Raw genomic sequence first — 14,849 nt, forward strand, 5'->3', positions numbered from 1 at the left:
GTTCTATGGTAGAATAAAAAAAAAAAAAAAAGAGCTGCATATTTCACACACAAAATATTAAAACCAACTCAACTCAATATGTCAGGTATATGCCAGGGTGGATAAAGATACTAAGGTACTGTAATACAACTACTGTATCTTTTGATCTACTAAGCATTACACTCAAATACAACCATGCATTAAGAATCCCAGAACACAGCAAATACACTGAAGGCTAAAATTAAAACAACCGGTGATGCTTACCGTCTGAAGAACACAAATTCTTCTGATCTCAAGTCAAACTTGTGGCCATTCTACCAGTGACAGGTTCAATAGGTTGGGTTGTAAACAAGTGCAGTAATTTTTATTTAATTTAGCAAGCAGGATATTCATTTACTGTGTAATAATAAAAGTAAATGTACAGTATATAAACAGTGAGGATAGCCAGCTGTGAAAGCTACGTAAATTAAGAACATGTTTTCCATAAACAAGGAGACTAATGTTATAAATAGTGTACTGAAATAAGTACTTTACAGTTGCATTTGAAAGTTGCAAGTACAGGAACAATAGAAATCCCTGTTTAGTTCATCAAAACTGAAATGCTTATGTATGCTTACAATGTTTCATATTTACATTAGCTAGAAGTTTCACATGCATCACATATGAATGTTAAAACTTGTTGCCCTCTGTGATAACACTGCTGTATTTCCCTCTTACTATAAGGGTCAGATTAAAAATCACTTCTGCAGATCTTGACTCATACTCATTTCCTCCTGCTCTTAGGATCTGCTTTCTTCTCCTTTTCCAGTTCCCTTTTTGGCCAGTTTTTAAATTTCTTGTCAGTGCGCCAGTAGTAGCCAGGGGGTCCAGAGGAAAAACAGTACTTGCGCTTCAACAGGGAGTCGTTGCCACCCTCCGTCCAGTACATCATATAGAAATTGCACATCTCATCAGCACCTGTCGCTCTTGGTACCCATCAGTGGGGAAAGTTACTAGTGTTAGCATTCACTTTCTTAAACAGTTTTATTTACTTCAAAAGTTGGTGACACTCGTGTACATTTCTGTGCTTGTTCAAGCAGGCTATAACAAGGTGAGTAACACAGTGATGAGTCAGTGTAAGACACACAACAAGTTGAGACATTCAAAGGATGACAAAATAAAAAAGAACATATGTAACAGACAAAATGAGAGATGTATGCAAACAGGAAAGAAAAAAACGTAATTAAAAAGAATCTTTAATAAATAACATAAAATGCTTTTTAGGTAAGCATAAAAATCAACTAAAAACACTACAAACAATACAGTAACAGTGTCAGGAGAGACCATAAAGCTGTCTTAAATTATCTTTTTCAGGAATCATTTTGCTTGATGCATCTCTTTTCCAGCCATACTTATTTTGTTCCTGCTGGCATGTAAATGTATGAGATTTTGCAGAAAATAATGATCGTTGACATTTGCAGTAAAATTGGTCTGTAAGAATGGTGAAGTTTGCAGCAATACTAGTTTGTGACAGCTTGTTAACCACCATTAATCTTAAGAAGATGCCAGTGTATATACCCTCTGATGTTTCAAGTACAGACTCTGTACTTGCATTTTTTTTTTCAACAGATTCTTGTATTAACAAATACTTTAGCACACAGTGCAGTCAAAATGAATGAAGTGAAGAGGATCGCTATATCTGGTGAGATTCAATTCCTTGTTCTCTGGCTGATTTTCCAACAGGTAGGGATGAAGCATCTCTGTCTGGGATGCTATTAAGACCATCCCGTGTCCAGTAGTAGAATGGAGGGCCAAGGGAGAAGCATGACTTCTTCTTGAGCACTGAACTTTCTGTCCAGTACATCATGTAGAAGTTACACATCTCGTCCTCGTTAGTGGAGCTGTGGGGGAGGGGGAGGGGAGTGCAAAGTTCTTGTAAGATAAGATTGTAAAAGGAATGACAACAAGGAAGTATGATCAGGAAGGATATGGAATAAGGCTGGGATGAACAAGGGGAAATGTGTGAGTTTACGTGATAGTGAAGTAGTGTACATGATAAATTATATGGAGAAAACTGATGAATGAGAGGAGAGGTGTTGTTTTCACTTCTGGTTGCTGAATTTTTTTCCATGGTATGGAATATTGCACAAAGGGACGAGTTGTTCACAGTCTGGAGGGGTGAGTTCAAAGGACTCGCAAAAAGTGATCGTGGATTGTACCGAAAGTTGCATTACTTTGAACTATACAGTAAGCAGCTAACAGTGATCATACCATCTTTAGACACTGAATATGATGTGTACCACATGCAGTAAGAAATGGGTTAGGCTAGTAAAATGGAAATTTCTTGAAAACTATTAAGGTGCTTTGAACCTGTCGAGATATGCACATGTAAAATATTAGTATCAAAGTGGAGAAGATAATAATGACAATGCAAAGCAACTCATGACTGTCCACACCTACAAGCAACAGAAACCACTTCCTGAGCTACCGTAACCAGAACTGCAAGACACCCAGTCTTGTTTAGACACTGTCTTAAGGGAAAAGAAATACCAAGCAACCTGCGCAGCCAAATGCTGAAAAGAAATGTGGTGCAAATATAAACCTGCTTGCAACATACAGCAATGAATCATCTGGAATTTACCAATGGCACTTACTTTTTCAGGCCGAATGCAGAAAGGCAAAAGATTGAGAAAGCCAACACTGATGTGAGTTATGCAGCATGCAAATGTCAAAAAAGCTAAAACTGGTGAATTCATGCATACCTTTTATGTAAGAAACACAAAAAAGTCAAATACAGGTAACACTGAAACTACAAATGAAATCATTTGCATATCAATGAAGTAATATAATATGGGCAACATTCACTAATAAAATACCTTAAATAAATAGAGTATAACAGGAGGTATGGTACACAAATTACAGTAATGACTACAGTTAATGTAACACCAGAGCCTCATACATGACTCAACAACTTACCCAATTCTTGTGATACGATCCCTATCACTTTGCATGGTGCACCTTGCTGCCTGCAAAAGAAAAAATAAGTTGTGTAATTGCACAGGTCATGCACTGATTTATATTAAAAAAATGCAGTGCTAAAAAATATAATGGCAACACCTGATCCATATTACCCATGGAGAGACACTGCAGGGCCAGGGGCATAAGAGGGCCCAAGTTTTGGTTACCACGTACCTGACCATTCAATCATATATGCCTGCGGTAATTACATCATTAACACTTGAATCTGAACCACAGTGCAAATGCTGTACACATCATTCTCTGACTTGAGAGTTGTATCACAAAGCCCCGAGGGTGTCTAGTACTGTACTGTTATATTTATACAAAAGAAAAACCTAAAATAATGTTGCACTGGTTACAGTATTTCATCTTACCATTCGAAATTTATTTCAACCATTCAAGTAGAATAGGCAGGAAACAGCATGGCACTATTTTCTCCCGTGAAGTCATTAAAAAAAAGAAAAAAAAAAGAAAAAAAAGGGGGAGGGGGAGGGGGGGAGAAGATCCAGGTGCACAATCTGCCACACTGACTACAGGCCTCCTTGCAGGAGAAGTACTGGAAAGTGGGGTCACTAGCTCTCTCACTGATTGCTAAATATTTAATTGTTATTTCAGTAAACCAAAGAATTCTCCATAAATGGAGCTGTAATGAAAAAAGGTACTACTGTACAAGTAAATAATTTATCGCCCCCAAATTAGTCATTTCGGCTACGTGATATATAAACATTATCTTATTTTCTCTAATGAAGTTAAAAACCCACATACAGTACTGTAATGAGCAGAACAGCATAAACAAGACCCATACTCAACTGTACTGTGAAGCCAAGCCATGGACCTTATATTGTATCTTCGTGTCTTGAACTCAACCTCCTTTACCCACCTCTGAGGTGTGCCATTTCATATCATCACTTCACAAGTCTCTTACTTATACAGTACTTCAGTAGCACATATCTAATGCTAGTGTCATTATAATACTAGTACTGAACAGTACATGGTAACTATAGCACCATGTTTCTGAGGTGCATGAACAAAGAGAGAGAGAGAGAGAGAGAGAGAGAGAGAGTTAGTTTATAAATACAGTACTGTAATATCTAATATCATCACACGCACCACAGTGTCGCCCCTACGAATCACAAGGTCATTGGCCACCGGGTAGAACATCTGGGGTAGTTGTGGGTCTCTCTTGCCAATCAGTTCCCAGCGGTCGTAGGGGCTGTCACGCGTCACCTTGTACCCTGACACCACACGGCCTGGTGACGGTGGGATATACTGGATAATCACTAGATTTTTGCTTGATTTTGACAATCTAAAACACATACAAGATCTCCAGGTCACCAGGGTATATTTATATACATACAGTAAGGTATGGATACCTTGAAAACAAGTCAAACACCAAATTAAAAATTCCCAATAACTTACACCATACATTTATACTATAACGCTATCTTGCCATTCCCTCCACTGACCCTTCTTTATTCAACCTCATCTTGCTTGTCACTGAACCCGTGATTTAGGAAAAGAAGGAAGAAAAAAGTCATCGCTAGCTGTGGTGAGGTCTGACTGATACTAGGCCTGCTCATAGCCTTTTCAGCCCTTCGATGCAAACATTTTGCATTTTTATGTATACAGATGATTTTACCTAGCTAAAGAGATTTTTTTTCATCTGGAGGGGTTATTTAGTCTTCATTCATCCTTTGGACACAAAAAGTCTTTCATATGCTGAATAAAGCTGTCTGTAAATTGCAAGAACAAAGTGCAGCATGACATCATCGGACTGGAGGAGTCAAGATGAGGTCCGAAAATTTTATAAGAATTTAGTATTATTTTGTTCTGTACACTGATGCCACATCACGTAAAGATATACCTGTATTAACCTTTATTTTTCATGTTGATTAGATTGAGAAAATAATGGCTTCTGTGTTGCCTCTGACTGAAGAGTTCTAGTAATGCATTACTGTGATGGAAAAGGACTGCATCTGTTAGATCAGATCATATGCAGTAAGTAGATAAAGTTAAGTATATGCTCTATGTTTAGCTTCTTTAAGATACATAAGTTATTGTATTAGAGCTCACTTATAAAGCTCTACAGTAGGATACACGCAGGCCTATTCCTATGAAATCTTCACAAAGCATGAACAGTTTATAACTGTTAATCTCTGATAGGTTACAAAAATAAGACATTCAAGGTACAGTCTCCCAAAAGAGTATCGGCACCGTTGGGTGCGATAGTTGTGAAAATGAGCAACTTCTGCAGACACACATGAGTCTATAAATGTGGTGCCTCAAAACATATACCAACCAGTAAATGAAGCTTTTTGCACGTTTAAGTTCCAATAATTACGAAATATAATATCTGCACTAATAATTACAGGATGCCCCAGATATCACAATGCTTCATCCATGTTTCAGAATGATACGTGCTGTAAGAGTGCCAATACTTTTTTTGGGAGGGTGTACATATCAGTTATACAATATTTGAAAATAATTCAAATTTTTGTTCAACCCTTACAAGTTTTGACATGGCTATCAAGCATAATCACTGAGAAATCCTCCCTCCTCCAAGTAATATGCCATATATGCGAAATACTGTGGTAAGTTTACCAGAAGTATTCACTACTAACAGAATCATTCTCACATACTGTACAACTTCCAGTGAAACCAACCGAGGGCATGAGTATGGGTGCGGAAGGCGAAGGGATGGATGACCTTGTTCTCATCTATGGTGCAGGCTGTCTCCATATACTCCACACTCTTTGGGTTGATGCGGCCTCCGGTACCCAACAGTAGCACACCTGCTGACTTAGGTTGCCTGCAAATAATGATGAATGAGTTGATAGATTATGCAGGTACTGACATCAATAATTAAGAGATTATGTAGGTACTGTACTGATATCAGAGGAGGACTGATTAATGAAGTGTGTAAATAGATTAAGTAAGCACTAATATCAAGAGTGGAGAAATTAAACAGATACTAAAGTCACAAGAGGATCACTGACATGTGGAAGTGTATGGTATGTAGGACTACTGGACCTTGGGAACAGGCTGTGAAGTCCATGTCCAAAGTTGAACACATAAAAATAAATATAATAAATAAATTAATAAAAATAATGAAAGTGACTGTGGATGGACTCAGCAGTCACTGAAATCAAGAGTGACTGAGTTAAGAGAACAGTAGATGTGTAGACTGAATATGCATTACTGAAATGAAGGGTGGGTTAAGGGAATGCAAAAATTAAAGTGTGGTACAGTATATACTTAAGGTGTCTCAAGGAGAATATAATTATCAGTGGATATCAACCATTTGCACAGACATATTGACCCTACTACTGGAAAAAAATTTATGGCTGTTATTGCTGATTAACTCCAGTCTGTCTTGTTGAGCAGACCCATCAATGGCAAGCAAGTAACTGCCCCTCCAGGGTCATACCGTGCAGCTAACCTTTTTTTTTTATGCGAGGAAGAAGGAACCAAAGACCGAGCCCGCATGAACGTTCCTTACAAGAATAAAACAAAAAACAATACAAAAGAGAGCCAAGTTCAAGATCCGATCATTTTGAAATGCCTGGACACACTGTGTTTGAAAGACTGGAGATCATAGGAAGTAGGAAATACAGACAGAGGGAGATAGTTCCAGAGTTCACCTGTTGCATAAATGAAGGACTGGGAGTACTGGTTAACTCTTGCATTAGAAAGTTGGACAGCAAAGGGATGAGAGTTTGTTGCTAGATGGGTGCTACGCACCTGCCGTAGAGGTGGAGGGATGCAAGCTGACAGTTCAGAGAAGCAGTGACCATTGAAGTAGCGACAGAAAAGAGATAAAGATGCAACAGTGCGGTGAAGAGACAAAGGCTGAAGGGAGCCAGTAGGAGGAGGATAGTTGATGAGACGAATAGCCTTTGACTCCACCCTATTGAGAGTGCTGTATGTGAGGAGCCTTCCTACACATGAAAGTTGTACCCTAAACAGGGGTGAATAAAACCAGAGTATAAAGTCAACAACTGTGCAGGGGTAAAGAAGGCACAGAGTCGGCTTAGCACACCTAATCTCTTGGATGCAGATTTTACAAGAGATGCAATATGATCTTTCCAAGATAAGTCCCGTGTGAATGAAACCCCAATCATGTTCAAGGATGATGCAAGATTGAGCTGGATATTATTAAACATTAGTGGGTACTCCTGTGGAAGATTCTGATGGGCTGATAGGTGTATAAACTGAGTCTTTGATGCATTAAAAACAACAAGATTATTTTTACCCCAGTCAGAGATATGAGCCAAGTCAGACATTATGTGTGCCATAGCCTCATCCCTTGTTTGTTGAAATAACTGCTAAGATGGACATTGCGGGACCCAAATGGAAAGGTGAAGGGTGGAATCATCAGCGTATGAGTGGATAGGATTAGATGTACAGCTTAGAAGATCACTGATGAATAAAAGGAAGAGAGTTGGTGATAGGACAGAGCCCTAAGGAACACCACTGTTGATAGATCTAGGAGAGGAACAATGGCCGTCTACAACAGCAGCTATAGAATGGCCATAAAGAAAGCTATAGATGAAGGCACAGATAGAAGGATAGAAATCATAAGAGGGCAGTTCGGAAATTAAAGATTTATGCCAGACTCGATCAAAAGCCTTTGAGATGTTAAGTGCAATGGCAAAGCTTTCGCCAAAGTTCCAAAAGGAGGATGACCAGGAGTCTGAAAGGTAGGGGAGAAGATCGCCAGCGGAGAGTCTCTGATGGAACCCATACTGACGATCAGAAAGAAGGTTGTAATAAGAAAGATGCTTTAAAATTTTTCTGTTAAGAATCAACTAAAAAACTTTAGAGACAAAGGATGTTAAAGCAATTGGATGACAGTTAGAGGGTTGGGAATGATCACCCTTCTTTGGGACTGACTGAATGAGAGCAAACTTCCAGCAAGAAGGAAAGGTACAAGTTGAAAGACAAAGGCGAAAGAGTTTACCTAGGCAGGGTGTAAGCACAGACGCACAGTTCTTGAGGACAATAGGAAGGACTCAATCAGGCCCATATGCCTTGTTGGTATTGAGGCCAGTGATGGCAGAAAATACATCAGCTGAAGAAATTTTAATATCAGCCATGAGGAAGTCAGAGGGGGGAAGTGAGGGAGGAACAGCACCGGAATCGTCTAAGGTGGAATTGGAGGAGAAAGTCTGAGCAAACAGATCAGCTTTATCAGTAGAAAAAATAGCTACAGAGCCATCAGAGTAGAAAAGAGGAGTGAAGGATGATGAGGTAAAGATGTTAGAAAGTTTTTTTGGCAAGGTGCCAGAAGGAGCGGGTAGAATTTGAGTTGGAGAGTAGAGATTATTTAGTACGGATGAAATTATTTTTAGCAGAGCGAAGAACAGATTTACCACGATTCCGGGCAGAAACATAAAAAAGATGTGATTAAGGGGTGGGTTTGCTCCAGTAACCTTTCATAGGCCCTCTCTTGTTGCAGACAGCATTAGAACAAGTGTGACTAAACCAAGGCTTTCTTGCATTAGTCAAAGGATATGAGAAAGGAATGTTAGCTTCCATGCCTGAGAGAATAACCTCTGTAATGTGCAAGGCACACTCAGATGGCTTCTGGCCATGGAAGCAATAATAATTCCAGGGAAAATCAAAGAAGTACTGCCTGAGGACCTCCCAATCCGCAACTCCAAAGTGCCACAGACAACGTTTCTTTGGAGGGTCCGCAGGCCATACTGGAGCAAAAGGACAGGTTAAAGTAACAAGGTTATGATCGGAGGAGCCCAATGGAGAGAAAAAGATTAACAGTGTAAGCAGAAGGATTAGCTGTAAGGAAGACGTCAAGTATGTTGGAGCTCTCTCCAAGGCGGTCAGGGATATGGGTATGTTCCCTTGCGGTTGACAGTTCCTCACAGCAGTGAGGCAGGGGGATGAATGTGGAGGTTTGGTTCCTAGATGGATGCTACATTTGCATCTCTCCACCTAGTAAACTGGAGCATCATAGCAGGCTCCACATACCCCTGTTATTTGTTTATATGGTTACCAGCCAGTGCTGAAAATAGTTTCCTGCATTACAGGAAACAATTAGGCTTGTTATTCAATGTAGAGCCACCTGAAGTGGAAAGAAGAGTAACAAAAAAGTGACAGGAAGGAAAGGGTGAAGTAGGAAAAGAGGAGGGCAGACATAGAAAAAGAATGATAAAGGTGAAGGAAGGAGCAGGAAGCACTATATCAAGTGAGTGGATGATAGTTGCTATCACCTACCTGCAAAAATATAATCATTTCACTTATATCCATTTCCATACTTATTCCATCTGACTTTCAAATGCCATCACAATCATCTTAATCCCCTCTCCCACTTAAATGGGGTGGGAGTGATCCAGAAACAGGAGCAGAAAAGTCTAAAAGAATGTAGGAGAACTCTCAACAGACTGCCCAGCAAAAATAGGCCTCAGGTTTATTGTCTCATCACTGAAACCTTTGAAATTCTTGGCTCCTCACAGGCCAGACAGTCTTTGCAAAACTGTATCTCATAATACCCTCAGGAGAGAACTGTTCCATCGACTGTCAGGTTAAAAATGAAGTGCAACCCTTGTTATGAGCATTACTGTACATACTGTACATCATCCACTCATTTCTGATCTCCATAAATTCCTTGTTTCTCAGTTTCCATACCTCACTTATTTCACACATTCACTAACATTATTCATCCACATTCTTCTTGGCCTCCCTCACATCCTTCTAATTTCTACCCTCAAACTCATTCACACATGGCATACAGCATACCCTTTTTTATCACCCAACTGCATCCATTCTTCTGTGGGAGCACACCATCTACTCTTTTCATAAATCAAATAGACTTCATTACCCCACATTACAGTACAGTATTATGAACTTTGCATTTTTCACATTATTCAACCTACACAGTCCACATACATTCCTTCAAACTTTCAATGAGTGAATTAATCAATTACTAGAGGAATAAGTATAATGCAGAACCCTAATACAGTACTGTCCTGAAACTGATTTTTAACAACTAACACATAACACTATCTCCAGTTATAACCTCTAGGGGTTAACTCTGACCTACCATTTTCTACCAGGGACCAGTTCCTTCAATGACATATTCTCCATCATGGACCAACCTTCCCCTTTGACCTGTTTTCCTATATGGGCCTAACTGAAATGTTTTCCCCATGCACCTATCTTTCCCTATTAACCTATTTTCTCTCATGGACCTGCTTTCCACCATGAACTTATTTTCACCATAGGCTATTTTTCTTCCATGAACCTGTTTAGTTACTTGGACCTACTTTCAACAAGGACCTATATTTTCCCAATGGGGAAATGATGACCCCCATGCATGGACCTATTTTCTCCCAGGAACGTGTTTTCACCCACTGGACCTGTTTCTACTTGTACCCATTTCAGAATTTATTCCCCTATACACCCATTTTTCCACATGGACCTATTTCCCCCCTATCTGCCCACCCACCACCCAACATACAATATTTACCTACTCTGTACTCACCCAGAGTAGTCTCTCATAAGTCAATAGTAGCACAATGACTCAGCAAGTTCACACACACACACACACACACACACACACACACACACACACACACACACACACACAGTATATTATAATAGTAAAGATGGGGAATGGGACTTTTGGAACGTAAAATTTTAACTCACGGGGTCTCAGTGTAGTAGACAAACACTCCTGAGTCATCTGTGGATCCATCTGTAATGTAAGGGATTTGTTAGTATGCTATGCCAGTGTTGAGGTTAGCTGACAAGGTATCTAATATGGTCATAGGTATATAAGGTGAGGGTCCAGGGGAGACTTTGCCCCTCCAGAACTAGGAAAATGTATCTTTTTCAGGGCAAAAACTGATTTTTCAGGGCAGATCTTTCTGATGAGGTATTGGTACATATGAAAAAAAAAAAATTCTGATTATGGCTATCTGAATCCTTGCATTATTAAGAATGTTTTCTCCATAATATGTAAGGGTAAAATGATTTATCGGTAATTGTTTTTGGCTTGTTCTGACACATATTCATTACAGTACTAACTTTCAGTTTCCATGCGAGTACAAATCTGAATGTGAGATTGTAAGCAAATAAATTACTTACACCTAATTATCTTTATATATAGTTATAAATTTGTATACTATGCATATTTAGCAGTAATTATTTGGAGAGCAAGACAGCTTTGAGCATTTTCTGGGGAAATTCCTTCCTCCCCTCCCCAGTGAAATGCCTCCCAGTACACTGATGATTATGATTAGTTAATGTCTTTTTAATGCAAACATATTCTGAATAATCTTTGACAAGCAGAGTAACATTACAGTACTGGGTACTGCATAAATACAAAATGGTGTTATATACTGATGAAATACTCCATATACAACATGTATTTGGACAAATGTGAAGGTTGAAATAATTGCATTATATGAGTAATGTGGTATAGTTTGTCTTAACTTTAAGATACATAAAATGATTCTCACCCTTGAACTTCTCGACAGAGGCATAGTGGACTTGAAGTACAATGTACTGGATGGAAGTCTTGCCCCCTACCCTGAAGGCCACTCCTTCGGGCAGCACCAATTTGGGGGCGTCTCGGGCCCAGGCGTAGATCACCTGTTGGAAATTACCATATTAACCCCTCTGATACGTATTCTCTGGATTGAAAAAAAGAAAAATCATCAACGGACATATTACAAATAACTGAAGGGATTCATTGAGGATTATTTTTATCCCTTCACTATGGGGTCACCCACCAATGATAAATGAAATTGTCTGTTGTTACAAATACAAAATGAGATGTCATTGTACTGATGAGTTTAAATACTAGCAGGTAGCCATATATAGCTTACACTGCCACAATCATGGAGCGTGTTATTCATAAGTAATGGTTATATAACTTGATGAAACTGCTCATCAAGCAAATTATATTGACCTACATTTTCCCACTACAATTTCGAACACCGAGGCTTTACATCCTTTCACGTGGTTGCTTTGTCAGAGTGGACACAGCACATTCAGTCTCTGGACTGATAATAATTCATTAAGCTTTAATGCTATCAGCAGTGCTGCACAAACAGTTCCACCCTAAGATATTCCTATCAACTCTCCCTTTTTGTCAACTATTCTCACTCACTTCATCCCTCATATGCACCAAATTCCCTTTCTCCAATCAACACCTTTCTTTTCCGTCTTCTCATCAGTTACATTTATTACCCTTTACTTTTTCAGTGCTTCTTAGATTTGGTGGCTCTTCTGCCTGGTTATAGAAACTTCTCAGCTCCCTCCATATTCCTCAAATGGGGGATGGTGGACTACAGGAGAAGGGCAACTTTACACTGTAGCCAGCCATGTTTACTTTTAAGATAAACTTGGGGCTACAACTACACCCTTGTTGATAAGGTATGATAGGGTATCTCCCAAGCATTTTACTGTATTAATGATGTAAACTAATCTGATTATTTTCATGGCCCCTAATTCCTGAAAGAGCTTCATGGCAGGATCCAAGAGGTTGAGAAGTATAATGTGTGAGCACAGAGGGTGGGGTAGTGTGGAAGACACAGTAGGGATTATTCCCCCGTGCTAGACCTTGATGGATCATATAGCCCTGCTAGGGTGATGGAAGAGCACCACCTCTCCCAGCAAGGCAGCTGCCTGGGCGGGGCGCGAATTCTCGACCTCGCAATCTCAAGTCAAATGCTCTACAACTGAACCATCCTGCTCCCCAGGAAGACACAGAAGTGGTGGATCCTAAGGACGAGAGTCACTGTGAGGCTTTATGGCTAGGTCAGGACAATGACGAGGAGTCGACTTGCCAACAGAAATGAGAGAGTGGGAAGGGATGATAAATTTCCACGAAGGGATAGTGGTAACAGAAGTGGGCAGAGGCATAGCTATGAGAGAAGGGGGGGGGGAGTTCTGACTCTTGGTCCCCCACTGGCCTACCCATTGCCCAATGTGTGGTACTGAAAAAATATTCCCGTGAGCTAGACTTTGTTAGATCATATAGCCTTGATAGGTGACAGGAGGGCGCAACCCCTCCCAGCGGTCAGCATGGCAGCTACCGGGCGTGGTTTGAACTCTCGACCCCCGGTCCCGAGTCGGACGCTCTACCACTGAGCTCTCCTGCCCCCATTGTGGTATTGAGCCCCACCTCCATCCCCACCATTTGGCTTCGCCAAGAGCAAGGAAATAGGGAAACAAGGTTGTTCTAGTGAAAAGGTGTTGGACGGACAGCAGAAGCATGAGTAGGGATAGTTTGATGCAGGAAGCGGGTATCTGGGATGAGGATGAGGAAGAGGAGGTGGAGGGGAATGCTGACATTATATGATATCTATGATTGACAAATACTCGTTTGATTAGGTGCAACTTTACTTCATACCGACACGTGCCGGTCAGTGTTTAGTTTTACTCGGCTGTTGACACAAGTTGGATGTTACGCGATATGCCGTATCAGGACCATCATTCTACTCCTATTATAAGTGAAAACGTAAAAAAGAAAGTGTATGCTCAATGTACAACCGCAGCTTAAATACCTAATTATAACAAAGAAAACCGAGTGATGCAATGACAAATCTAAAACCGACTTCAGCCTGTAATTTAATTACCAACTTGGACATTTAAATTGAGCCGAATTTTCTGTTCTGACTCCACATGTTCTGCGTCTGAAATAATTATCCTCCGTTCTTTAATGCCTTGGTGTCACAAGGCTGTCTAAGCTTGGTGCTAGTTTCTTCTCACTACTCATTCATCATTGAGCCGAATCGCTGACATCAGTGCTTCATCAAGGTAATTACTGATTACAGTACTTTAAAAGTAGGTACATACTTGGTGGAAGCCACAACAGCAAATCGAATAGTTTGAAGTTTGCTCTGTTTATATCTTCTGTTGACACTTGGGACACATCTGTCGCAGTTTAACTTCTTGCCTTAGGGGGGTCATTAACCCTCCATATCCCCAGGGTGCATTTGCCACGGAAATGGCATGGAAAAAATATTGGTAAACCGTAAATGATGATATATAAACAGGAATACTTTCACAATACATGAGTGACAGTTGTGGCTTCTGCTAAATTATTCTTAAAATGAGACTACTGCTGCTGCTGAGGGGCACTGGTGAATCATACAGTTCAGGTGAACCAAAAAGTTAAATTTTCGAATGCCGGAAGATTTTTTTTTTTTTTTTTTTTTTTAAAGCCATATACAGAGGCAAAAAGCTCGCTGTGTGGGCATTACTCAAAAACCATGGCGATATTAAACTGTTTCCTTTCGTAATTCGATTCTTTCAATTATGAGAACACCAATGTGAAACTCAACGAGTTGAAGTCTCTGCTAGAAACCACAGATATTGTGAAATACTTGAATGATATTATTGAAAAACATGATTTCTGTGGAAAGTTACTTGCCTTTTGTGGTGACAATACTAACTTTAATTTTGATGGTGCTGAAGGAAAGGAAGTTAATAACGCATTTAGAAAGTCAAATGACCATTCTGAGGAGACCTGAGATTGACCGCTGAGCACACATAGTACATAATACCATTCACACTGCTTGCGACTTCCTGCCAGTTGACGTGGAACAGTAATCCCTGGCAACCACGCTGGCATCGTCAATGAGTAGGTAAGATGTAAGTAAATCCTACAGTATTTCTAAATCTACAACCTTAGCGTGGAGGGCCTAGGTTTTGTGACTATACAAGCAGTTGCTCGGATCCAGTAAACCAAGATGGTTGACGTTAATGTCTACTGTTGATTGAATACTTAATTGTTTCTTTGGTTGGAAAACATTTTTCGTCAAAATACGTGCCCAGTTTTACCAATCATTGCAAATACTGAAGTTAATGAATCGGCAGTGGAAGTGACGAATACAGTCCGTGAA

At 39.9% G+C, this 14,849-nt stretch overlaps 1 protein-coding gene across 1 annotated transcript in view; it reads right to left on the reverse strand.

The window, feature by feature from the left end:
* Window positions 1–822: 822 nt before the first annotated feature.
* The window catches only part of Phm (Peptidylglycine-alpha-hydroxylating monooxygenase), a 34,643-nt gene continuing 20,616 nt past the window's right edge, over window positions 823–14,849 (reverse strand). Inside the window, exons 4-9 of the mRNA XM_080282488.1 lie at window positions 11,457–11,589; window positions 10,642–10,690; window positions 5,640–5,785; window positions 4,087–4,226; window positions 2,935–2,984; window positions 823–1,859 (exon numbers count right to left, since the gene is read on the reverse strand). Coding sequence (XP_080138614.1) covers window positions 1,652–1,859; window positions 2,935–2,984; window positions 4,087–4,226; window positions 5,640–5,785; window positions 10,642–10,690; window positions 11,457–11,589 — 726 coding nt within the window. The 3' untranslated portion in view covers window positions 823–1,651. The remainder of the gene's footprint in view (window positions 1,860–2,934; window positions 2,985–4,086; window positions 4,227–5,639; window positions 5,786–10,641; window positions 10,691–11,456; window positions 11,590–14,849) is intronic.

Source organism: Coenobita brevimanus, chromosome 93, assembly GCF_032717465.1.
Source record: "Coenobita brevimanus isolate Jiangsu-jjx chromosome 93, ASM3271746v2, whole genome shotgun sequence".
NCBI classification, from domain to species: Eukaryota; Metazoa; Arthropoda; class Malacostraca; order Decapoda; family Coenobitidae; genus Coenobita; species Coenobita brevimanus.